The 25664-nt window shown below is 33.6% G+C and overlaps 2 protein-coding genes and 3 non-coding genes across 7 annotated transcripts; 3 read left to right on the top strand and 2 right to left on the bottom strand.

Annotated features, from left to right (window-relative positions):
- The first annotated feature begins 3408 nt into the window (after positions 1 to 3408).
- On the top strand, positions 3409 to 3525 carry LOC144999410 (U5 spliceosomal RNA). Its single transcript, XR_013660881.1, has one exon. It is a non-coding gene; the product is annotated as a U5 spliceosomal RNA (small nuclear RNA).
- A 2482-nt stretch (positions 3526 to 6007) lies between these two features.
- LOC144999411 (U5 spliceosomal RNA) lies at positions 6008 to 6125 on the top strand. Its single transcript, XR_013660882.1, has one exon. It is a non-coding gene; the product is annotated as a U5 spliceosomal RNA (small nuclear RNA).
- Positions 6126 to 8245: 2120 nt separating this feature from the next.
- LOC144999409 (U5 spliceosomal RNA) lies at positions 8246 to 8363 on the top strand. The gene has a single exon (XR_013660880.1). It is a non-coding gene; the product is annotated as a U5 spliceosomal RNA (small nuclear RNA).
- Positions 8364 to 9004: 641 nt separating this feature from the next.
- On the bottom strand, positions 9005 to 11930 carry LOC145048968 (arginosuccinate synthase family). 2 transcript variants are annotated; one of them, XM_078997622.1, is made up of 9 exons: positions 11776 to 11930; positions 11609 to 11701; positions 11083 to 11224; positions 10822 to 10870; positions 10331 to 10513; positions 10176 to 10250; positions 9921 to 10106; positions 9746 to 9834; positions 9005 to 9658 (listed from the first exon to the last, which is right to left on the bottom strand). In XM_078997622.1, exons 1-9 carry the CDS (start codon positions 11834 to 11836, stop codon positions 9097 to 9099), a joined length of 1440 nt encoding a protein of 479 aa, XP_078853748.1. In that variant the 5' UTR covers positions 11837 to 11930; the 3' UTR covers positions 9005 to 9096. The 2 variants fall into 2 exon arrangements, with proteins under 2 accessions (XP_078853748.1, XP_078853749.1); XM_078997623.1 differs by lacking the exon at positions 11609 to 11701.
- Positions 11931 to 12890: 960 nt separating this feature from the next.
- On the bottom strand, positions 12891 to 20205 carry LOC145046731 (uncharacterized). 2 transcript variants are annotated; one of them, XM_078995007.1, is made up of 26 exons: positions 19901 to 20205; positions 19577 to 19799; positions 19080 to 19195; positions 18895 to 19005; positions 18575 to 18718; positions 18176 to 18490; positions 17928 to 18067; positions 17721 to 17842; positions 17138 to 17229; positions 16882 to 17053; positions 16755 to 16809; positions 16447 to 16666; positions 16188 to 16361; positions 16039 to 16110; positions 15715 to 15906; positions 15543 to 15618; positions 15360 to 15453; positions 14957 to 15026; positions 14706 to 14885; positions 14515 to 14637; positions 14308 to 14391; positions 14027 to 14211; positions 13809 to 13947; positions 13668 to 13727; positions 13480 to 13584; positions 12891 to 13340 (listed from the first exon to the last, which is right to left on the bottom strand). In XM_078995007.1, exons 1-26 carry the CDS (start codon positions 20000 to 20002, stop codon positions 13227 to 13229), a joined length of 3480 nt encoding a protein of 1159 aa, XP_078851133.1. In that variant the 5' UTR covers positions 20003 to 20205; the 3' UTR covers positions 12891 to 13226. The 2 variants fall into 2 exon arrangements, with proteins under 2 accessions (XP_078851133.1, XP_078851134.1); XM_078995008.1 differs by having other exon boundaries at positions 19080 to 19189.
- Positions 20206 to 25664: the final 5459 nt, after the last annotated feature.

The raw sequence follows: 25664 nt of genomic DNA, 5'->3' as shown, positions 1-25664 counted from the left end.
TCATTCGCCATCGAGATACCACGACATCGCCGTTGTTGTTTCCCAGTCGGACGCTATGCGCATTTCTTGCCTCCATATTCGCTGTCGTCGTTCGTTGCTGCTACGTCATCGTCTTCTTCGTTTCTCCCCGCTAGCCACCACCTTTAGCCACCGTTGTGGCCATAGAGTGGTTGTTGCCGTCACACACGCCACCAATGGTGGTTGTATTCAGAATCTCGAGCAGGGTCTGCGGTCTGTGTTGATCGATTGGAAAAAAAGAGGGCGGAACCACCGATACCACCGCGAGGTGGTGGCTGTCACCGTGAAACGGCTGCTGTCGTCGTCGTATGCCACCAAGAGGGTGGCTGAGTGATTTCAATCGGAAGAATGGGTGGGTGTGTTTCTATTTTCCTTGGTGGGTTTGTGTGTATAGTGTAGCTTGGCTGGAAAACAGAGAACCACCACCACCAGCTACCACAAGGTGGTTGTGTGAGTGTATGTGTATGTGTGTGTTTGTTATTGAGATTCGGGTTTTAAAATGTAATTAGCAAAAAAATAATGAAAAGAACCCAAAACCACCACCGTAAGGTGGTGGTTGCCGCCACCGGCCGCCATGTCGGGTGGCAGTGTGCTTGCCTCGTTGAGCTTGATTCATTTGGGGTGCTTGAAACCCTAATGGGCCTTGTATGCCCTAATGGACCCAATGAAGCTTAATGGACCTAAAAGCCCAAGCATGTGACTAATGGGCTTAATGATATTCTAGTTGGCCTAATAGGCCCAATAAATCCCTAATTGATCTAAAGGCCCAGCAAATTAATAAATGGGCTAGTATTTGGGTTGAAACCCCTAATTAGGGTTTGGAAAACCCTAATTCCAATAAAACCCAAATTTTGAGAATTTATCGGGACACACACGGTATTTATTTAATAACTTAAAATATTAAATAATAATCATTGGCAGAAATTAATCTAAGCAATATTGGACTTAATGGATTAAGTCCTTAGCGGATTAAGTCCTTAGTAAGTTAAGTCCTTAATGGGTTAAGTGAGAAACACTTAACCCTAAGCGTCATTTTATGTGAAACCCTAATTTCACTTGGGCCTTGAGTTGGATCTTTCCATTGGGTTTTGGTAAGTGGATTATTAATGGGTCATCCAAGAATAATCTTATGGAATAGAATATGTTGATGGGCTTAGGGTAAGACCCATATGAGGGTTTGGGCTTAATTTGGAAAATTAGGCCATAAATGGGCCATAGTTTGGGCCTTTGTGATTATGAGACATTGGGCCATTAAAAATACCAACTGATGGATTGTACTTTTGGTTGAGCCTTAAAATGAGACCATGCAAAGGTTTGGGCCCAATTTGGAAAATTTAGCCATATGTTGGGCTCTGATTCATAGTTGAATTTGGGCCTATGGATTGGGCCTTGGGCTTGAATAAAGCCAACCTTGGGGTAGTGTAGTGGTTATCCAAGTATGTATTTATGATTATGTGTTGGGACCAAATTATTAATTGGGTGTTATTTTGGTGTTGACAGTTCGGGAATTTGTCATCCAGCAGCTGGGGTTGAGTCTGCGGGACTTCAGCAATGTATGGTTGAGTATGTGGGACTTTAGCAGTGTGAGGTGAGTTACCTTCCAGTATGGGTGGGTCTAAGGCGCCAATGTCGACCCACCAATAGGTGATTATGTTTGAGATGATTGTCTTTGTGATAATTATCCGGTTGCCATTATTTGATATGCTTATTATGCTGGGATGCTATGAGATATGTGTTACTAGTAGTAGGGGTGCAATAGTCCCCAGTTACCGGTTGAAATATACCGAAGATGGTTACCGGTTGAAAGATACCGAAGTTTTCTTTACTTCTATTTTCTTTTTTGTATCAATTTTAAGGCCTAAATTGTCATCAGTGGTGTTTTTACATTTGGGTTGACTTGATACATCGCTATCTTTCAATTGAAGTTCCTGATAACAAAGAAAAAATGGAAATTTTTTAATAAGTTTAGTTACAAAGTTACAAACTACATAAGGTCTATTTTTTTATTAGATTAAACTGTTTTTAGTACCTTAAGAGCATCAAGATCGTTGCTTCCTTCGACTTCTTTAGTGAAGGAGTCGATGGAATTCCCATTTTGGATTATCTGTCTCATGCAATGAAAATGAAAGGTGTATTCGTTCTGAAAAAGAGAATATGGGCGAGTATGTGTGTACATGAGTCCTGCTTAGAGAGAGAATGAGCGAACAACATATGATGAATGAAAGCAAGATCAAAATCGATAGTTTCTTTTTTCGTTGTGAGTTTGCTTATCTCACAGGAAAATAAGGACAATCGGAAGTGGAGTAACCTGAGCAAGTTGGAATCGAGAAAGAGGGAAGGCGAAAAATCGGTACATGATCAATGATGGTGGTGGTGAGAATCAGGTTAGGGTTCTTCAGTCTTGACATCTGATTTGGGAACTAATCTTCAAACAATATGTATCAGAGATGAGATGAAACTGGGTGATACTGTGAAATCGATACCCAATCCAAATTTGTTAGTGTCGGTAGGAAAATGAAGCATCAGAACTATTGGAAGTTGTCCTGCGATCCTTTGCATGAGGTAGAAGATGTGGTGGTCCAATCATATGTTTATACAAGAAATAGAACACAGTGAGGCGGAGGCTTGGAGGCGGGTAGGGAATGGAGAGGTAGAGTCAATGAGGTAGAGGGAGAGACGGTGGTGGATTTCTAACATAATTGTCAATGGGCGGTGGGTTGTTGAGGTGATAACATGCAGATGCCAGCAAGCACACAGACCTGACTGCACGTGTAATCCACTGTCTAAAAATAACATTAAAAAAAAACCATCCAAACCAAAAAAGGAAAAAAAAAAAGGTCCAATAGCAACAATTTACTGTTACTTGAGGAGCTAAAAATTAATATTAATACAAATATAAATGGTCAACAGTAAAATTAATAGAGTTTAACTAAGATTTAAACAAGTTCGTTGAAAGTCATCCAATATATATTTAACCTTTTAAGGTGTTTTATTCACATACTATATTGTTATTGTAACTACATAGTTGTCATAATAATGTGTAACAAGTTGATTGCCCCTGCAATAAGAAAGACAACAACAACAACAAAAGAATGTTTCAAATCAACTTGCCGACCTATCCCTTTTGCAAACATCAATATGGAATTTATTAAAAGTAAACATTTTCGACTACTTTAATGTAAAAGGTAAAGACATAATTTTCTTTTTAAGTTTTATCATATGCACTTTATTTAAACCAACCACATGAGTAAATAAAAAAAGAAAACGGAAGGTAGGAAGGCGCATCGCAAAAATGTAGTTTGGGACTATATTCCCCATCGCCTGCTTGAAGAAAACATAAGGCTTGGATCCATTATATAAACAAAGCAGATGGGAGAAGGAAAGCCAAGCAGCCACGCAGTGAACACAAAGCGAACTATTCTTTCGCCTTTTACTAAAGAATACCGTGTGTTCATTGCATCAAGTGGCATACGTATATTTTTGGAGAGTCCCTTTTAAATAAGGGCTCCAACCAATCTCAAAGTTAAAAGTTGTGAAATGTAAGTGCGATTCATATAGAAATTTCTGATTATATAAACCTTAGAATGCAACAAAAACTATTTATGCGATTCATATAAAAAAATGAACTGATCAACTCATGAACATTGCACGTTGTTTGAATTTCTGATTAAAAATGAAGTGATAGCTCACCGACACAATTCACAAAGGTGTTGAATTCAAGATGTTTGGATATCGTAAACACCTTTTCCGGTTATACACTCTAATCAAATAATTTATCAAGCTTATACTTGTACATTAAAAATCAAGATCAATTAAGTTATCTTCATACAAATTTAGTCACACTATTCACACAAATCATTAATAACGGTTAAAATAGCAAAATATAGTTCACCAAGTTGGTCATTTTGCATTGTTATCTTGTATTATCCCAAATGAGCCGTGTATGTTGGTGAATCTTATTAGCAATAGGCAAAAATATGTAATTGATCATGTTCCAATTTGAACATGTGGACAAGTTAAGTAAATATTAAAGAAAAACTTAATCTCTATTCTAATAAATGAATAGTTTTAATATTTTTTTTGCGAAATATCACTCTAATACAACCCATCATTAATATTATGTCATGTGTAATGTAGATATATTAGACAACTAATTTCAAAATTTAAATTTACATTTTCTAATTACATATTAAATTTGAAGTTATAATAACTTTAAATTTTTGATATATCTCTTAATTAATAATTTATTTAAAATGACTTATTTAAAATAATTGATTAATAATTATAATTTTTTTATTATAAAAGTTTAATTAATTTTATAAATGTAGTTCCCACGAGTTATAAACTAGTATATTATATAACTTGAAACGGGTCAACTTATGTTTGGTTGGCCAAAACGCTTTTTGTCTAATCCAAATATATATATTTTTTTATTTTTTATTTTTTATTTTTTTTTGTAAACAATTAGTGTCAAATATGATTACAAAAAGTATACTGCCAATAATAACTTAACTTTTAGATTAATTCTTTTTTAATGTTATATATATATATATATATATATATATATATATATATTATAAAAACAAATTAGATTGGTTTTAATAAGGCTGTCAAGATCGGGATCCTACCTAAGATCGTTTTTAGGTTTGCAAGATCAGGATCGAGATCCTAAGATCCCACAAAATAAAATATAATTTTAATTCATAATATTTACTCATGAAAAATATTTAAAACATTTAATTTTTTGTTCAAAAGCTATAAAACTTCAAAATATTAGTCATAAGTTACAATAAAAAATGATAAATAGTAGATTGGTAAAGGATAAAAGACATAAAGTGGTAAAAAAAATTCATTTGCAAAAATAAAATAAAATAAGGGAAGGTAGGATCGGATCGGATCTCGATCCTACGATCTTACGATCCTACCCCAAATACGATCCACTTACAATCCGAATCGTTTTTCATACCTACGATCACACGATCCTACGATCAAGATCGCAATTTTAATAACCATGAGTTTTAAGGTTAAAAGTATAATTAAGTATTTTTTTTATTTCCAAATGCACATTTTCATTCACCAATAGACTGTAAAAGATAATTTTACAACATAAAGGTATTTCACAATTTACCACGGTGGGTGTCTTTCATTTTATTAGTTAAAATGATGATCAACTTGTCAAATGGATCAATTTATTTTGGTCGATTTTATAATCATATAAATGATGTTTGAATAGTTGTACCGAAAGACATGTAGAAATGAATAAAAATAAAATAAAAGATCGGGTTAGACTTGAAGCAAAAGTTCGAAGGAATTAAGTCCCTAAAAATGTTGTTTGTAGGTAGGGTCGTAAGGATGTCAAAACACCTGTAACGGTGGTTTGAGGGGGTGTGGTATAAGGAATTCGAGGGAAGAAAACGTGAAAAGAGGGATTTCAGAAGCTGAGACAATAAATAACCATTTAATCTGTCATCTAACATAGATGTGAGATAAGAAAACATATAAGTTGTGTTTATTTGATTGATGTGGAAAAAATGACATTTATGATCGAACCATTTGAAGGTGTGTATTGAAAACTTTGATTGGTTATCACAAAAATAATTATTAAAGAAAACTATGGTTTATATGTCAAAACAATAAGCATCAGATTACTGAATACTGATACAAAAAGTAAAACCTTATTACATATATATTTACACCGAGGTTTAAAGTAACATGATGAAAGGCTTTTACAGTTTTAGTTTTACTCTTATTAGTGGAATACCTTATTTTGAATATCCGATATCCCCTAATTACTTTCTGAAAATGCATTTCCAAACACTTGTGTATAAAAAGAAAACCAAGATGAATTCAAGGTAAAAGAAAGGGAAAAAGGCCAAAGAGGAGAAATTGAATTGAAGTATGGGGTTCATCCCACATCGTTAGCTTAGAAGAAACAAAAGGCTTCCAAGTGATTATATAAACCAAGCAGCTAGAGAAGGAAAAAGCACGCAGCCATGCAGTGAGCACAAAGCGAACTATTCTTTCGCCTTTTACTAAAGAATACCGTGTGCGCGCTGCCTATAGTGGCATACGACTATTTTTGGAGAGTCTCCTCTTTTAGAGGAGCTCCAACCAATCAAAGTTAAAATTTATTTTGTTTACCAAATAATACTCATCAAACTTTCTATTACACATAATTTAAAATATTTTCTTTTACTTAACCAATTACAAACTACAGATTATTTGTCATATTAGTCGCAAACCTCGTACTTCAATAAGCAAAAGTACTGTAATTGCCTACACTTGTAAAGTCAGGTTTGGTTGCCTAAAACATTTTGTCTAACTTTCTCCTTGTATACATTATACAATTAGTGTTTAAATGTGATCACAAACTATATTATTAAAAATGTTAAATATATTGAAAAACTTTGCATAACAATTTAGCTATTTTTCTTATTATAACAACTAAACCCGTTAAAAATAAAACATAACTAATAAACGAGTCAGAAATCACCATCTCTACCACTGATATAAGTTAAAACATACAACTGATAAATTCTTTAGCTAGAAAAAAAGGTGCTCAAATAGTCTCCTAAAAACAATAATATACTTGTCAACTAAAATATGCAACATATTAAGAACCAACTCTAATGGTCACTTTTATGGCTTTTTTACTAGTTGTACAACCCATTGCAAATCCTTTTTACCATTTGAATGTTTTTTTGTTTTTTATGGCTTCTGCCACTTGGAAATCTCTAACTACTTAGTCCTTTTATTTAATTTCTACATTTAATAAAAGTTTATCTAACACCATACTTTTATTTACGTGGTAAACCTTTATCATTTTATTAAATATACAAGATAAAAATGAATGGATTCAAGCAGGTTTGTCATAATAGATGAGTATAATTAGTTCGTTAAATATGCCGTGCACTTAAAAAAGGACAATGTAGATGAGGATTGAGGAGCTTTATAAGACATTTAAGATAGATGAGTATAAATTAGTTGATTTTAAGAAAAAGCTTTTAAAAAGGTTGATCTGTTGAAGAATGTGTTAAATGTAGAAATCATTTGAAATGTTAACCATGGGAGATCGATGTTATAATTGGAAACCAGTTACCTTATGCCATGACACTGATTTAAAATTTAAATGCTTATTTATGCAACAATGTTATAGTGATACATGGTTTCATATTTTGGATCTACAAAGTTGTAGAGCAATTTAGGGGCGAAATCAAGATTCATATTAAACACAAGTTGTACACATCAAAGCCTTTTTCATCACAGGGACAAAATATGAAACTCATGAGGTATCTGTAAGGTGTGTCTTGGAATGCAAAAATCATTGATAAGGCAAACTATGATTCTCAGTGTATATATAGAAGCTAATTAATAAGCATCACGTTACTGAAAAAGAAGTAAAACAATATTAACTATTTACAGTTACACCTTGATTTAACGTAATATGAAAATGAAAGACGTCTAGTCTAGTTTCATAAAACTTGATTTTTTCTCGAAGTTGTCTTTTTGTCATATTTTTTTTATATTGATTTTGTCTATAAACAAAATTTATCCTTTGGTTTTGTATCTACTTCCCTCACTAAAAATGTGTGTTTATCGACAGCCTCAAAGAAAAAACACAGTTTGAATTTTTCTTGATTCTCGATGAAGGTGACGGTGGTTTGTTTTAGATGGCAGAAGGTGGTAGAGATGGTGGCTTCGATGGCAGCAATATGTGGGTTCGATGGTGGTGAGGTGAGTACAGTTTTAATGGTGATGGCAAGCAGCAGGTGAAGATCTTGGGTTGGATTGAAACTAAGAAGGCAGCAGAGGTAAGTTTACTTGTTTATTTTTCTTTCTTTTGTTCTAGTTAGTTGCAGGTCTAGACGAAGATGACGATGAACAGTTACAGTTCTACATATTAAATTAATAAAAATGGAATAGTATCACGGGTAATCTAGGTTTACCGGATATACTAGAAACATCACACGTGGAAAATAATAATGGTTAAATATTACACAAAAATAATGGAAGGTTTTTTTTAAGCATGGGATATAATACATATATGGTTTTTCTGGGAATTTCCCTTTCAGAAAAGCAAAAACGAATTCAATGTAAGAAGAAAGAGAAAAGACCAAAAAGGATAGAAACTTGGGATGGGGTTCATCCCACATCGCCAGCTTAGAGTAAATACAAGGTTTGGAAATCATTATATAAACCAAGCAGCATTGATGATGTAAAGGCACGCAGCCATGCAGTGAACACAAAGCGAACTATTCTTTCGCCTTTTACTAAAGAATACCGTGTGTTCGCTGTATTCAGTGGCATACTCTAATTTTTGGAGAGTCTCTTCTTATTGAAGGGCTCCAACAAATCAAAGTACAAAATTTTAAGATTTTTATTGTTTTGTATAGAAATCTTTTTTTAAACTAACATCTCTTTGTTAGGTACTTTTTACTTATATTTGAAGGATTGTATCAGAAAAGTGTTGTCACAAATGAAATCGGTCGTAGAAACAGATTTCTATACAATGCAATAAAAATAAGACAGCATCAGAAAAATCGATGATGTTGGCGAAAGGATCAATCTTATTCGTTATTCTGCACCTATGATTTTGTGTTGGGAGCAAATAACATGTCTTTACAAAAATCATAACATGTCTTTTTCCAGCATCAAATCTAAAGTGTAGAGTCTCAAGTAGTCACAAAGATACAAATACCTTGTTAATTTTAAAGTATAAAACACCTTTTTAAGCTTATATAAATACTCCCACGGAAATAATTTATCAATTATATGTACTCAATACTTTTAGAACCATATCAATTATTGTTCATCAAGTTGTTCATCCCATGGTCATGTTGTCCCAAATCGCTATCTCTGCTACTAATATAATAATAAAAAAAAAAACATACAACTCATAAATGCTTCTTTTAGAAAAAAAAAAAAAACATACCCAAATAAAATAGTCTTCTAAAAGCAATAATATTACCATAATCAACCCAAAATCTAAAAGCTTCAAAACACATTTATTCAAAATGTTAAATCCCCACAAAAATCTCTAAATTCAACAACAAACGAAAGCAAAAGACCAAATAGATTTTAAATTTTCCCAAGCTCCTTTTCAAGCATAGCCCTGACCCTCATAGGCAGCCCATACAACTTTATAAAGCCAGCAGCATCAGCCTGATCATAAATCTGTCCGCTTTCAAACGAAGAAATATCCTCTCTATACAAACTAAACGGGCTCTTCCTGCTAGCCACAATAACCGAACCTTTATACAACTTAAGAGTCACCGAGCCCGAGGTCGTTTTGGTAATATTCTCCATAAACGCATCCATGGACTCACGGAGCGGGTCGAACCACCGACCCGCGTACACCAACTCAGCGTATTTGAGTGCCATCATGTCTTTGAATTGGATGGCTTCTCGATCCAGTGTGAGGGACTCGAGTTCACGACATGCTGCGGCTAAGATGGTCCCACCGGGTGTCTCGTAGACCCCACGGCTTTTCATTCCGACCAGACGGTTCTCCACCATGTCGATTCGACCGATTCCGTGACGCCCACCCATGTCGTTGAGTTGGGATAGGAGAGTCGCAGGGGAAAGTTCGATTCCGTTGATGGAAACCGGGATTCCGGAGATGATTCCTATCTCCAGGTACCTAATAGCATTACAAAGTTAGGAAAACAATTTATAATTTTATTGTACACATGAAAATCTAAATTTAGAAAGAAAAAGAAAATGTTACTCGGGTTTGTCAGGGGCATCTTCGGGGTCAACAGACATCATGTACATATCCTTCTTGGGTTCATTTGCAGGGTCTTCCAAGATGTCTCCCTTCAACAAATAAAAATCAAATCAAGATTCTTTTTTTTCTTTTGGACACACATATATATAAAAAATAAAAAAAAATATAAATATACCTCATGACTGAGATGCCAAAGGTTTCTGTCTCTACTATAGATGGATTTCTTTGTGACTGGAACAGGGACATTGTGTTTCTTGGCATATTCAATTGCATCTTCTCTCCCTGTTATGTCCCATTCTCTCCAAGGAGCCACAACTTGGAGATCAGGATTCAGAGCAAAAAATGTCAGCTCAAAACGCACCTGTAAAATATTATAAAATTTAATACCATGTCTTTAGTGTAAAAAAGAAAACCATAATCTTAAACATGCCTGATCATTTCCCTTTCCTGTGCATCCATGGGCAACTGCATCAGCTCCGACTTCTTTTGCCACATCAACCATAGCCTGTAAATGTTCATTACAACATTTTTTTCAAATTTTTGATAACAATTTACCTATTTACCCATTAACTACTCTTGGTTAACCTTTGCAATAACGGGTCGAGCCATTGAAGTTCCCAATAAGTACTTTCTCTCGTATACAGCTCCAGCTCTCAAACAAGGGAATACATAATCTTTCACAAATTCTTCTGTCAAATCTTTAACAACCAGTTGACATGCTCCACTAGCCTTAGCTTTTGTTTCCAGACCTTCCAATTCTGATATCCCCTACACAATGTAGAAATCATTGAAAATGTGAACGCTTGTTTAGCTGATATTGTGTTAATCAACAGTTTTTTGATTTCTTTACACTAGCCACTATGCCTTGCCAGGTTTTATGATTTTAGACAAAAACTAGATATGTAGATGCATAAACAAGCATCATATATGGAATATTCTGTCAAAATTAGGTCAGAGTAGAGTTCTATTTCTGCATTTAAGCAAGGATAACACTTTTCTTGCCAATCAGAAGCAAGGTATTATTGTTTAAAAGCAAAATCAAACCAACTGATTACCAAATACACTAAATAACTTACTTGGCCAACATCTGCAGTAAAGCAGACAACCTCACATCCATAATTCTCCCTGCAACATTTTTAGCAAGTTACTAGAAGAAATCGGATGTAATCTATGAACCAAAAAGAGCAATGTTAAAAACCTACAAGAAAAAAAACTTTAGAACTTAACAGAAATCTCAAATTTGTCTATCAAGATTGGATCAATTCTATTAGTATTAACAATGGGTTAAGTAAGGAATCCTGAACTGGATGTCTGTTGTAAAATGTAATGTAATGTACCTTAGCCAAGGAACAATGACTGAGGTATCCAAGCCACCACTATAAGCTAACACAACTTTGTTCAATTTGCCACGAAGACCCCTTTCTTTAGTTCCACTTGATGCATCTGTTTCCTTATCACTGGCCAAAACTGCTTGAATTCCTGTCCATCAACCACATTCCTTATATTAAGCAATTTAACACCATAAAATATCAATGAAATAGACAGGGTTTGCTCAAGAACAAAGCAACATTTTGAAGGGGTGTTTGGAAGTGTGTTTACAATCTAATTGTGGCGATTAGAGACTTTGAATCAGATCCAAATAATTAATTTATTAAAATTTGGGGTGGTTAGGCGATTTTACGTTTATCTCAATGGTTACAACAGTTTACCACAAAATACGACTATTTGAATCAAATCCAAACAACCCTAGTACAAATATTCTTAGTTCACTCTTCTTAATCTCACACGATGATCAAATTCTCTACGTGTAGGTTTAGAAGATGCCAAAACGACATAGTTAGTGAAGTGATTAAGCTAAAATACCTTGATTTTTACAGGCCTGAGAAAGATTCCTAGTGTTATGATGAACAAATGCAACTCCACCAAACTCACTTGATTTAGCCCCTAATTTACACTCTATCATAAAACAAAAAGACATTTCACAAACTGGTATTGTCCATATCGAAACAACTACTAGAAAAAAAGACTACCCCGATTTGGAACAGGAACAAGGGGTTTTGCTGCAGATGTTGTGACCTGCAAGTGAGCCATGGTCAACGGCGTATCTCCTTAGCTAGCTAGCACGCACGCACGCAAACTTATCGGACAGTTTGTAGTGACGACTAGGGTTTATACAAAAATAGGGTTTAAACCATTTATTAAAACTTAACCGTTTCGGATTTGAAGGTGGGTGGGTGGGCTTTGTAATTTGTAACTTCTCTTATTGGGCCTCCATTTTCTCTTGACGGAGTAACTGCTCGTACTTTCTATGACATTTTTTTTTTGGTTGGTTTCTCATGCTTTCAACAAATCAAAAAATACGGATTAAATGATATATTTGTCAATCATGAAGATGTATTTTCCTTGTAATTTGACAATGACAAAGGTTTACAACATGCTTTTGAGAAGGGTCTTTGGAGTATAAAAGATACTCCCATTGTCTATTGAGACAATGGGATTTGGAAACCTTTCTCAAATTGACAACCCATGATAGGGTTCCGGTTTGGTCAACTTTCCAATAAGGACGCAGTGCTAAAAAGCTTGGAAACCCATTCCAGGTTGATTCTTATACAACATTTAGATGTGAATTTGCTGCAGGTTTATGCTTTGCTTATTTATTGAAATGTAAAATGTTGTTTTTTTTCCCTATTTCTTCTACTTTGGTGCTTTTGGGCTTGGGCGAATCATTTGTTGTGCTTTAATATATTTTACACGAGTCTTGTTTTCTTTTACCAATAAAATAAAATAAAATACAAATGAAAGTTTAAGTTATCGGTTTTTTTTTAATATATTTAGGTCGTATATAAGAACAATCCGCTTAATTTGTTTGGTAAATAAGAATCCACAACGACGTTATCATATTAATAATAGGGTTGGCTTAAGAAAGCAATATTTTATTTAACTTTAAACATGTGTATATATTTGACAATAGTCGAGTATTATTGTATCAAACCAAAATGAAAACGGAGGATATGATTGAAGAAAATCAAACAGTTTTCTACCAAACGACCTGAGCCACACTTTTTATTTTATTTTATCCTTGTACTAATAAATAGAAGTTGAATCAAATAAATAAATAAAGATATAGATATAGATATGCACAAGATTGATTGATTGACTGACTGATTGATATAACTTTTATTCCTATCCAGTAGTAGTTGGTGTCAAATAAATAAACCAAAAAAGACAAAAAGAGATGGAGATGGAGATGGGGGGTAAAGAAACAAAACAAAAGCTGAGGATGATTATGATGATGCCAACCTTTTATGCCAACCATCTCACAGAGACCGAGACCACTCACTACTTGAGAGAGAGAGAGAGAGAATATTTTTTAAGTTAAAAAAGAAAAAAAGAAAGAAAGAAAGAAAGAGCCTCTTCCTCCTCCTCCTATACTTGATGATGATTGTACAAAGGAACATGAGTAGAATGTAGTATTATTTTATCACATGAAGTAGCTGAGAGGCTTCTTTCTTCTTGATCCTCCTTCTCCATACAGCTCGTTCCATTGCACGAGCTCATTCATGTTTACCGACTCGGAAGACACGCTCGCACAAACCTATCATCCACAATCAACAATATATATATATATATATATATATTATTACGGTATATTTTAATTAATAACCATGTCCATATCAATCAACTTCTTCTCACCAAATCTATTTATTATCTCTAACATAATTAACAAACCCTACCTGTTCATGTGCAAATTTAAAGTCGTCCAGGTTCAAAGCCCGGATATCAGAACTCTCGCTTAGAGCTGGGGCCGGTTTGCCTTCTGCTATAGCTGCAGCATGCTCCTGAATCATTTCATCCAATCCATATCAATCCATCCACAAAAACTAAGTTCTAAAAAAATACCTAAAATACTGTATTTACCAACCTTTTTCTCCTTTTCGATGATTTCTCTAATCGGACAATGAGCCGCAGTTACACATAGATTCTGCAATGCAATATAAAATAAAACATCATCGCCTTCGGACATTATTAATTTTTAATTAAATAAAAAAAGACAACAACAAACCTTTAGGTCACTTCCAGAGTATCCCTCGGTCATGCTAGCCACTGCATCCAAATCTATATCAGGAGATAAATCCTCTTTTGCCAGTATTACCTTTAAGATCTTTGCTCTATTCGCTGCGTCTGGTAAATTCACCATCAATCTAAGACACATTACATTAAATTAATCAATATTTTATATATTAAAAAAAAAAATGCATTATGATCAAGATTATTTATTACCTACGGGGGAGCCTTCTAATAACAGCCTCATCGAGGTCAAAAGGTCTATTTGTGGCTGCAAGTACAAGAACCCTCTCTGTATCTTTTGTGCGCAGACCATCCCAATTCACCATAAACTCATTCTTCATCTTCCTCATTGCTTCATGCTCCCCTGGATTCTCCCTCCTCCCCAACATACTATCCACCTATGTTATGTTATGTTATGTTGTAAATACAAATTAATACTATATATTATACACTACTTTCAATTACTCTAAAATCACACAAACAAACAAACTTACTTCGTCCACAAACACAACACTTGGAGAAATCTTGCTAGCCAGCGTAAACACAGCCTTCACGTACTTTTCACCCTCACCGAACCACTATTAACAAACAAAAAAAAAAAACTCACATCACATATCCAATTCCAATCCATATATGCTTTAATTAATCATCAAGTCATTGGTTTCTAAATCTAAATAATAGTATTAGGCTATTAGCATTACCTTTGATGTGATGCTTGACATGGATATATTTATGAAGTTGGCACCAGCTTCCGTCGCCACAGCCTTAGCAAGCATAGTCTTTCCAGTTCCAGGAGGCCCAAACAGAAGGATACCCTTGCATGGCTGTAATTTTAAAAACATTCATAATAATAATTCCCTAAAATATATTAAAAGAAAAGAAAAATGAAAACCTTGGTTAATTGGCCCTTGCAGAAAAGTTCGGGTCTTTGTAGAGGAAGCATCACCAGCTCCTTCAACGTGTCTTTAACTTTTTCCAATGCTCCAATATCATCAAATGTTACTCCAATGTCACTAGGAGGAATCACATCCGCTAGAAGCCTTTTCTCAAACTCATTTTCCGTTACAACATCCTATCAATACAAATCAAAAACTGTCAGCAAATTTCATATAAACCCTTGAACCATCAAGTAACATCCATCACCTTGAGAGATTTCTTCAAGCTCTTGGATTCATTCTGAATTGCTTGGAGAATTTCAATACCGTATTGTATGCTGCCAAATTAACAATTACATACTTTACTACACTTCCCAACAAAAAACATTATAACCACAAACTTATTTACTGTTTACTCATAATAAAACTGCACTCACATTTCTTCAGACATATTAACAACACACTTACAATTTCTTAACATGAAACTTGTAAGCATTTTACAGTTTCAAGTTATATATTGGGTTGCTATTATGTGTAGAAAATAAAATACATTGGTCCTTTTGGTAGAAAATAGAAATAGTAATACATACCAACACCACAATTTGCTCAAAAAAACATATATAGGAAAACAGAAGACTGAGATTAAAGTAAGTGAGTTTTAGATAGGGTACCTCTCGTTTGAGAGAGCAAGTCTTGCCTCTGGTTCAGCTTGTGCGTGTTGCATTAGATGATGGCTTAGAGCCCATCCAACAACCTTCTCAGCACCTTCAATATAAATTATAATATGCCAAAACATTTATTTAAATAATAATTCACTTGAAAGACTCTCAAAATAAACCTTTACATTCACATACCTTCGTTTGTAAGCAACTGATCCTTGATGCATAACGTCTCAAGCCCATCACATTCTAAACCAGTCCTATTAAGAACCTGTCATGATATTGATAGATCCATTTTTTTAGAAAGAAAGAAAAAAAAAACATGTAGATGTAGCATTCATTAGTAATTGATTAGGAATGAGCTCACATTACGTAGATTGTTGAGATTTCCCTTCATCTTTAAGGTTTCAGAATCACGATCCAATTGCTGTTTCCAACTGGCAAGGAGGTTCTCATCCTGAGGCATGTGAATGGCCACTTTATTTGGAAAAAGTCTGGTTAAAAGCTTAGTAGCCTTTGGAACCTCCTTCCCCCTTTCATGTAGTCTCCCAAAACTATCCTGAATATTATATTATATATAAACATCATGCTCAAAACCATTACATGAATGCCCTTAATTATCTTACCTTATTAATTATTATTATATAAATAATCTTCAAGTAAAGAAAATAGAGGCAGAACAAGTCCTCACCGGAAAAGCCAGGTCAAGAAGAGCTGTTTGGTTGCTGCCAAATTTTGTAAAAAGCAAACCACCAGGATGTGACTGCAACAAAAGCAAACAAACTGCAATTACTAAAAACATATATTAACAACATAAAAGGAATTGGACTAAAAATTTACCTTTTCTTTGCGACTATCTGTATGAGTTTGTGAACCAATAACAACAACATTGTCTGGTAGCTTTTCAAGCCTGGTTTTAAATGTTGAATATGATTCTGAGCTCCCAACAATCGACTTCTCTGCATCTTTCATGAACAAAATAAAAGGAACATTCCTACTCTCACTGGTTACAACCTGCAGCAACAATCCATTCATTATCTACCCTTATAAAATAGAGGAATGATAATAATATTTGGGGGCCAATTGCCAAACCATATACCTCAAACAAAGTGGTAATGAGTAATTTATCCAGATCTTCAACCCCAGTTGAATCCAATCGAAGCTCATTAGCAGAGCAGAAGTATCCATAACCCCCATCACAAAGTCCACCAAGGTCAACCCCATCAGTGATGACTTTATCAAACTTTACACCAATTTTTGAGAGAGAATTGTCTTCAAAAGGTAGCAGAACCCTCCCACGAGCTCCAGCAGTAGGACCCCTTCAGTTTAGGTCAACAAAACAACCAAAACTTTAACTAGGAAACAAACAGAAGACTTGTATTGTAGCACATGAAAACCAGATTGTACCTTGAAGAAGAGTATATGGCTCCTGAAGTAGGACCTATATATTTCACTCTGTCACCTACACATTTGTAGTTAAACAGGAATAAGAAAAGATTAAGCAATTAGAAGATAGTGAGTGCACAATGCATACCCAATTTGAATGTGGGGGTTTTAGAGGTTCCTGCAACTGGAGGGACAAAGTCGACCTCCATTTTTTGTTGTGGCTCAGAAACACTTTCATTCCCCGGAGCATCCAATTCACTAGGGCTGGTGCTTGGCTTAGTGCTTCCTTCTTTCAATAGCTCCGCTTTCAGTGATAAACCCTAAAACACAAATCCACCAAATGACTTCTCCTTTCTAAACTTAATAACCATTTTGGCACCATAATAATAATGATGAAATCTTACACCCAGAAACGAATGGCTATCGAATATAAGCAATTTGGCACCATAATAATGAGCAAGTGCCTTTGCTAGCATCTCTTGATAAATTTCAGATCCTGAAAAGGAGGATTAAAACTCAGAAGGAAAATTCATAGTAGCAACGATCCAAACTCCAAACATGTATACAATGCAAGCAATAGCAATATAGTTTCATTAATTTGCTTGTTATAGCATCCTACTTTCGTAATAAGAATTTTTTTTAAGTAGAATGCTATAATTGGTGGATTTTTCAAATGTATAAAAAGAAAGGAAAAGGCAGAATGCTATAACTGGTGATGTTTCAAAGCACAATGCTGTAATAAACAGATGTGAAAGTAGGATGCTATAATAGACAGATAAATGACAGTATGTTGGCTGTTTTTGCATAAGTTAGGATCTCAATGATCTTTCTTTTCTAAAACATTTGCAGAAGCTACAATAATGAAACTAGTAGTGAAGATCTACATAATAAACAGATTAATGTAAAGCAGTTATAAATGGGCTTTAATGGAAAATTCATGGTTTCTATTTGATGCCAAACTGTGAAGAAGCATAATTTAAGACATACCTGCAGGCCCAGAAAGCAAGATTCTAGGATTCACAGTTGGTAGATCAGAAGCATATTTAACTTGGTCTCTATGCTTCAAATGTATATAAGAAGCTGCAATAAGAACATTTTTTGTGTTCTCACTGCATAAAAAAGTAGAAAAGACATAAGAAAAACATGGCCAGATCCTTTAATAGCATGACAAATGATCGATTGAGTATAAAAAACCTTAAATAATAAGGGAAGTCATCAAAAGAAACTCCAACTTCCTTCCCATCAATAATCCCTGCAAATATCTCTTCCTTCAACATTGCAGATCTTACAGACATCCCTGGAACCGGAGGCAGTGAATCCCTTGCTTCCAATACCTGTGGAAAAGAAAATATATTTTCCCTTATGTTAAAATCACTAACTAGAAGATGATGTCAGCAGTCAGCAGTTGGGAAATAATATTAATTAGGCACAGAAAGCTTTACATTTCCTGTTTCAACAATACTAGGATCTAGATTGCTGCCAAGTGGCGTGATCTTGCTGGTAGCTCCAATTTCAGATGCACTATCATTGCCAGTATTTGTAGCTGAATTCACTTCTAGACCATCAATCTCATCATCATGATTAAGAGCAGTTTGAGCAGCAGGCTTCAAACGAGATAAATCTGCTCTAAGATTTGAAAGAGATGCCAAAATCGAAGCACCTGCAACTGCTGATGGGTCCCCTGCACGTCTTTCAGTATGCAGTGTTTTGGGTGTATGTGTTTTTAACAAGAAATCGCTTGTTAGCTGCTGGAAAATCTATTGGAAGGAAGATTAAGGAAGAAAAATAATAATAATAGTATTAACAAAGTAACAAACAGTGGAAAGGAAAGGAAGGGATACATAAGCATGAGTCCCAGGAGGACCAAAAGCAACTTCATCTCCTGAATTCAAAACATGGTTTGTACCCTTCTTAATAGTCTTCCCATTTATATGCACAGATCCCTTGCTTCCTTTGCTTTCAAGCACAGCAGAACCACCTTCGAGCTGATCATGTCGACAAACAGTAAGTATTCATACTGCAAGTAGACAATATGGAGTTCATCTCCAAGAATCCCCTATAAACTTCTGTTTGTGCTTATTGCTTAATGTGAAATGTGAAATGTGAATCCCTACCTAAACTGGAAGCATCAAATATCACTTAGTAGTTTGTTAGTAAGTACCTCATCAGGCTTGATAGTGCAAAGAATAGCGCTTATATCCTTGATGGAAAGATTAGCATTCTTGTTTGATCCAACTAAAAAGTTTGTTGTATAAACAGTCATTGTTTGGTTCTGCCAAAAAGAAACAATACATTTCAGCTTTATGTAGCCTTTTGCTGAAATAAAGAGGAAGGATTCATACTAACCGATGGACTCTGAGCAAGAAGCCTGCACCAAGGTGTGGCCATCTCACAGCTCTGATTTTGCTGCTTCCATGAAGAGAATGAACTTCTCAGCTTCTCCCCTAAAATGGGCACTGATGCTTCATAGCAACCAATAAAAACCCTCAGCATTAAGTGGTTAAGCCCTTTCCAATAAAAAATATCAAAGAAGAAGAAACTTTTTCTCTTCAATACTAATGTCTAATACTCATAACAAGCATATCTCAACAAGTGCCCAAAAGCCCCATTAGACTTCTGTGGGTAAACAAATTTATATAGAAAGTTAAGCACACATGTTGACTTCTGCACTCAATGGAATGTGTGCTAATCCTAAACCCTGATGTGTTCTGTACCTACACTATTGTTTAGTTGATCATTTTCATCATGAATTTCAGACCATGAGATATGGTTCTTAACAGCTACAAACCCAACAGATTTGATTTAACAATGCAGAAAGGCTAACATTTTAGTAAACAACTTGCCTTGAGCGATCGGAGTGACGACGGATGCAGCCGGAGCCGCCTCCGGCTTCCCAGCACTAACAGCCTCGCCTTCGGCGCTTCCATCTTTCCGTTGATAACTTGCTGCGGCATTTTCAGGTGGATCCAGCGCCGTTGGCGAACTAAATTCTTTCGAATTGTCTACCACCGGCTGTTGCAAAGGTTCCTGCGGCGTCGATTTCTCCGATGCACCACCATTATCAGCCTATGAACATAAAATAAAATCAAGGCTCAATCAAGACGGGTGAAATTCGAGAAACGACGAGGAAAAGTGCGTGAAACTACGGGGGGTAGAGCATTTGGGACCTTTTGGCGTTTGGGGGACGGGGGTTTCTGTTCGGAAGACGATGATCGTTTGTTGTTGCTGTTGTTGTTTGATATAGATCCGCTGCGACGCGTTGACACCATATCTTTGTGCTTCTTTGTTGTCTTCTTCGTCGTCTTCGTCCTCTCCGAGAGAGAGAAACAGAGCGAGAGAGAAAGAGTCTAAAGAGGGAGAGAGATAGAGAGAGAAACCGAATGAGACGAAGGGAATGAGAGAGAGAGAGAGAGAGAGAGAGAGAGAGAAAGAGAGAGAGCAAATATTGTTTCCTCAAAAAGGAAAAAATAAAAAAGATTTCTGTAAGCAAATTTTAAGTAGTAGACGTTAGATTTACTAAATTTGTTAATCTTACACTTTGCGTATCCAAAGTTTCGAGATTTAATTTTATGCCCTCATTGTTTGATTGTGGAAAAATGATTTAACAGGGTAACTACCTCTTATTCGTGTTCATATATTAGCAACTTCGTCTTTTTTATACATAATAAAACAATTAACTTGTTTTAACTGTTTAAATTACACCAATATTACCGGCTAATATTTGTTTTAACCGGTAACTCAAAGGGAAAATGACTTAGGAGGATAACTATCTTTTATCCGTGTTCACATATTGACAATTTCTTATTTTTTTATACATAAGAAAGCAACTAACTTATTTTAACTGTGTAACATCCCAAAAATCATGACCAAATTTTTTTTTTTTTTAATTTAATACTAAAACCATAATTATCAAACTATTAATTTAATACTCCGGCATCAGGCCCCGCCTGGCATCGAGCCCCGCTCGGTATACAGATATGTCTCTCTTAGGCCCCGCCTGTCTCCGGGGCCCGTCCGCTAAACACATACAATCCTATAACATGCTAACACATAAAGAAACATATTCTACTGTATCCTTGTCCTAAGAAACATACTCTGGTAATAATGAGATACAGAACATCGTTCGTACTCAGCTAGTGATGAGATACGAGAGCTCGCCCACACTCACCTCTTTACTAGGCACATACAAGTATCACACATACAACAAGTATAATCTAACATGAAAACATTCCTCAGGCACCCGCCCGACATCAGACCTTGGTCAGGAATAACATACTAGCAAACAATGTCTATGGCTAACCCCCGAGTCATCCTACTCATAGACTACATGGGTTGGCATTATGGCCTTAGACCCATTCACACAGTGAGGAGACTCATCCCAAAAATCACGAACGATGTTTTGTATCTCATTATTACCACAATATGTTTTTAGGACAGGGGTACAATAGAGTATGTTTCATTATGTGTTAGCATGTTATAGGATTGTATGTGTTTAGCGGGCGGGCCCCGGAGACAGGCGGGGCCTAAGAGAGACATATATGTATACCGAGCGGGGTTCGATGCCAGGCGGGGCCTGATGTCGGGCGGGGCCCGATGCCGGAGTATTAAATTAATGGTTTGACAAATATGGTTTTAGTATTAAATTAAAAAGAATTTTTTTGGTCATGATTTTTGGGATGTTACACAGTTAAAACAAGTTAGTTGCTTTCTTATGTACAAAAAAAAAAAGTTGCCAATATGTGAACACGGATAAGAGGTAGTTACCCTCCGTAGTCATTTTCCCTTTGAGTTACCGGTTAAAACATGTATTAGCCGGTAATATTGGTATAATTTAAACAGTTAAAACAAGTTAGTTGATTTATTATGTACAAAAAAATAAGTTGTCAATATGTGAACACGGATAAGAGGTAGTTACCCTCCTAAGTCATTATCCCTATGATTTTCTTTAAAAGGGTTATTTGTCTAATTGTTGTACGTGGGTGGCATCTGGATGTATGTCCTTTGAAATGTTATTTGATTATTGTGATTTCAAGTGATAGTAATTAGAGATGTACATAGGTCAAAATCATATTTGGCTAAACTGGAACAAGAGTAAATCAAAGATTGATTCGGCTACAATAATATTTAAATGTGAGAGCTAGTTTTCTAAAAACTCTAAGAATTGGAATAAATATAGTTTTAAAGCTATACAACCAAATGTAATGGGTCTATATTTGATTTTATGATCCATCAATATTAATCGAGTTATGCACATCATTCGTAATAATCAAATTTACAATTTGGAATAAATATATTTTGTTACTAATTACTTGATTATTTAGATATCATACAACCAACTTTGATTAATCACATTCATACAATATATATGTAATTAACATAAAACTACATATATATCTCTTAATTCAACATATGATTTGGAAAATGTTGGCCTGATGGCATAAACTTAGAATTGAAAAAAAAAATCACTAAGTCAGAAGCCTTGCACCTGATAATAGTTTAAATAGTTTGGATGTGTCGATGGAAGTGTTCTTAAACGATCTTAAACATTGATAAAAGTCTTTGATACATTGAAGATCCCAAAAATATTATCGATTGTAATGTATAAATACTTTTAAAAGAGAAGTGTGAATAATGAAGATGTAATGACAACACTATTTGGGGATGATGTTACATGGGAACTTGAAGGATATGTTCATGTCAAATACCGACATCTTATCATTTAAGTGATTATTGAAGAGAAGTCTTATTTTGAGGATGGACAAAATGTAGCATCCACAAATATTTGTCAGGCAGTGTATTCCAAGTCTTAATTTTTTGGTAAATAGTTGAATTTGTATGTGTATGAAGTATAAACATTTTAGATACTATTCAATATGTAAGTATAATGGATTTGGATTGATATAAAGGTTATGAATTAAAAGAATTTGATATTGAATGGAAATATAAGTTCTTTATATTGAGAAATTAAGCATAGGTACATAGAAAATGGGATAACTACAACATTATGCTAACATTCGTAATAGTATACATATGATCTTTATAATATTGGTTATCAATGGTGGTATATACTATTAAAACTGATATGGTCATGTGGAGTTTATTGTGATTATATGTCAAAACACACGAGAATGTTGTCTAAGGTAATAGATATATGTTTGTTTATTATGTTTATCCATGTTCATTTATATTTGTTTATTTTAGTTTGTTCATAATCATTCGTTTATGTTTGTTATTTATTTTCATACATGTTTGTATATTTATGTTTATTAACGAACATGAACAAAGTAATTTCTTAAAGGAAAGAAAACGAATAAGATAAGTTGTTTGTTATGTATTCGCATTCGTTTGTTTATTCTGTTAAATTTGAATTAACGAACATGAACAAACAATAGTTCATTTTAATTCGGTTCATTTATAATTCTATATATTTTAATGCAAAAATCAACAAATATCGAAAAAGTTCACCACAATTTAAAATAGAGTTTTCATACAAACATTAATTTATATGAATTTTTTACTTAAAAAACATGGACATTAAAATTTTAGATTTAAGGTTATGTTCGGAATACTAGCTAAAAAATTAGTTATTTAGTGATAAAAATAACATTTGGTCAAATGTATGTGATAAGCTAACTGAAAAATATAAATTTATATAAAATAGCATATGTATAAATAATATGTATATTTATTGTGAAAAATAAAATTATGTGTTGTGTATTTCATATATATATATATATATATATATATATATATATATATATATATATATATATATATATATATATATATATATTAACCTTTATTATTTTACTAGTCTAATTTGTTAGTTAAATTAATATCCGCATAGATAAGATAAAACAATAAAAAATGTCATTAAAATGTTAGGGAAATTTTTTAGCAATAAGCTTTAATGTGTAAAATCAATAATGGTTATATTTATGACTTATATGACAATAATATATAAACTAGAAAAAAAATGAGAGACAAACACAAACACGATCATTATTTACTAAGGACAAAGCTATAAATATTGTTTTCAAGTTTAACCAAATTATGATCGTAGTGTTTGACTTGAATAATAATTAGTATTTAAGTCGTCATGTATTTATGCACATTGCGGCGGAAAATTTCTTTGCAATTAATAATAACGAAAACTATAAAAATAAATTATATAAAAGACAAAAAAATGTAACTTAAAAATATAATGATGGATCAAAATCACAACTTATAAAATACCAATAATTCAATTTTAAAATGATAAGGAATGTAAACTTTTAAATCAAAATTTATATATGGGAAAAAGTGTTAATATTAAGTTTTCTCTATGACCAAAGATGAAATCATCATTTCAAAAAAATGTTTATTTTGCATTTTATATTATATATTGATAAAATTATAATCTGATCTGAATTTAACTATTTTTAATATTGAAATAATAAAAATAAATGAACAATAACCTTATCTCACATATTCATTTTGGTAATTAATATATAGTATATATATATAATTTTCGTTTGTGTTTTATTTGGTTTGGTTTGAATTTATATATTTAATTCTTAATATAATTGTAGAAAAACTATATTATTATTTCTTGAAAAGTTTAAATTAACCAACAAATAAATATTTGTAAAAGGTATAATTTTGGAGGATTTTAATAAATTTTCAAAATCTCTTTAAAAATAATAAACCATATCATATGAACAGTCAAAATAAATAGTTTTAGATGTGTTATGATTTAAACATTTACATCTCTTTAAATCATTAATGTTAGTAGTTGTTGATAAAAAGTTGATTTACAAGTTTTTTTTTTTTTTTTTTTTTTTTTTTTAATTTAGCTAGCACCGTAATCTCCAATAGTGACTGTAATTCCATAAGCTCACAAACAAATAGAAATTAATCGGGTTAAACACTTAATCAAAACTGACCTATTTCATATTAGATCATCAAATTACAAATTGTAAAATCTTGGTGCTTTAGTTATTTTTTAAAGAGAAATTTACAAAAATAGTCATTTACACTAATGATATTACAAAAATAGTCAAAAAAAATCGAAATTACAAAAATGGCCACCCATTTCGCAGATGAGAATGTCCCATCTGCGAAATGGGCTTCTCATCTGCGAAAGTACAAGTACCTAAAGCATAGTTGTGCTTTAGGTACTTGTACTTTCGCAGGTGGTTTTAATATTTATTTTTTTATAAATTTTTTGCTGTATATATAGGGGTAATTTCGCAGATGGAATAGGTCCATCTGCGAAATCCTCTGACTCTATCTGCGAAATCGTTGTTATTTTTGTATATATATATATATATATATATATATATATATATATATATATATATATATATATATATATATATATTTAGGTTGACTATGAAATGGTTTGTTTTGACTTGTGTTTTACGTTAATGCTTTGTTCGTATTATGTCGTTGTTTTTCATGTAATTGTTGTGATGTTTTAATGTAATTGTTGTGACTTATGTCGTTGTTTTTCATGTAATTGTTGTGACTTGTGTTTTACGTTAATGCTTTTACGTTAATGTTTTATTCGTACTATGTCGTTGTTTTTCATGTAATTGTTATGATGTTTTTCATGCTTTGTTCGTATTATGTCAATGTTTTTAACGTAAAACACTATTTATATAGCAACCTGATTTCGTAGTCAAAACAAACCATTTCATAGTCAACCTTAAAAAAAAAATAATAATAATAAAAAATACAAAAATAACAACGATTTCGCAGATAGAGTCAGAGGATTTCGCAGATGGACCTATTCCATCTGCGAAATTACCCCTATATATACAACAAAAAATTTAAAAAAATATATATATTAAAACCACCTGCGAAAGTACAAATACCTAAAGCACAACTGTGCTTTAGGTACTTGTACTTTCGCAGATGAGAAGCCCATTTCGCAGATGGGACCTTCTC

This window comes from Lactuca saligna, chromosome 5 (genome assembly GCF_052625555.1).
Source record: "Lactuca saligna cultivar CGN05327 chromosome 5, ASM5262555v1, whole genome shotgun sequence".
In the NCBI taxonomy this organism is placed as follows: Eukaryota; Viridiplantae; Streptophyta; class Magnoliopsida; order Asterales; family Asteraceae; genus Lactuca; species Lactuca saligna.
Note: the sequence above shows the minus strand (reverse complement) of the source record. Positions and strands in the feature narration are given on the sequence as shown.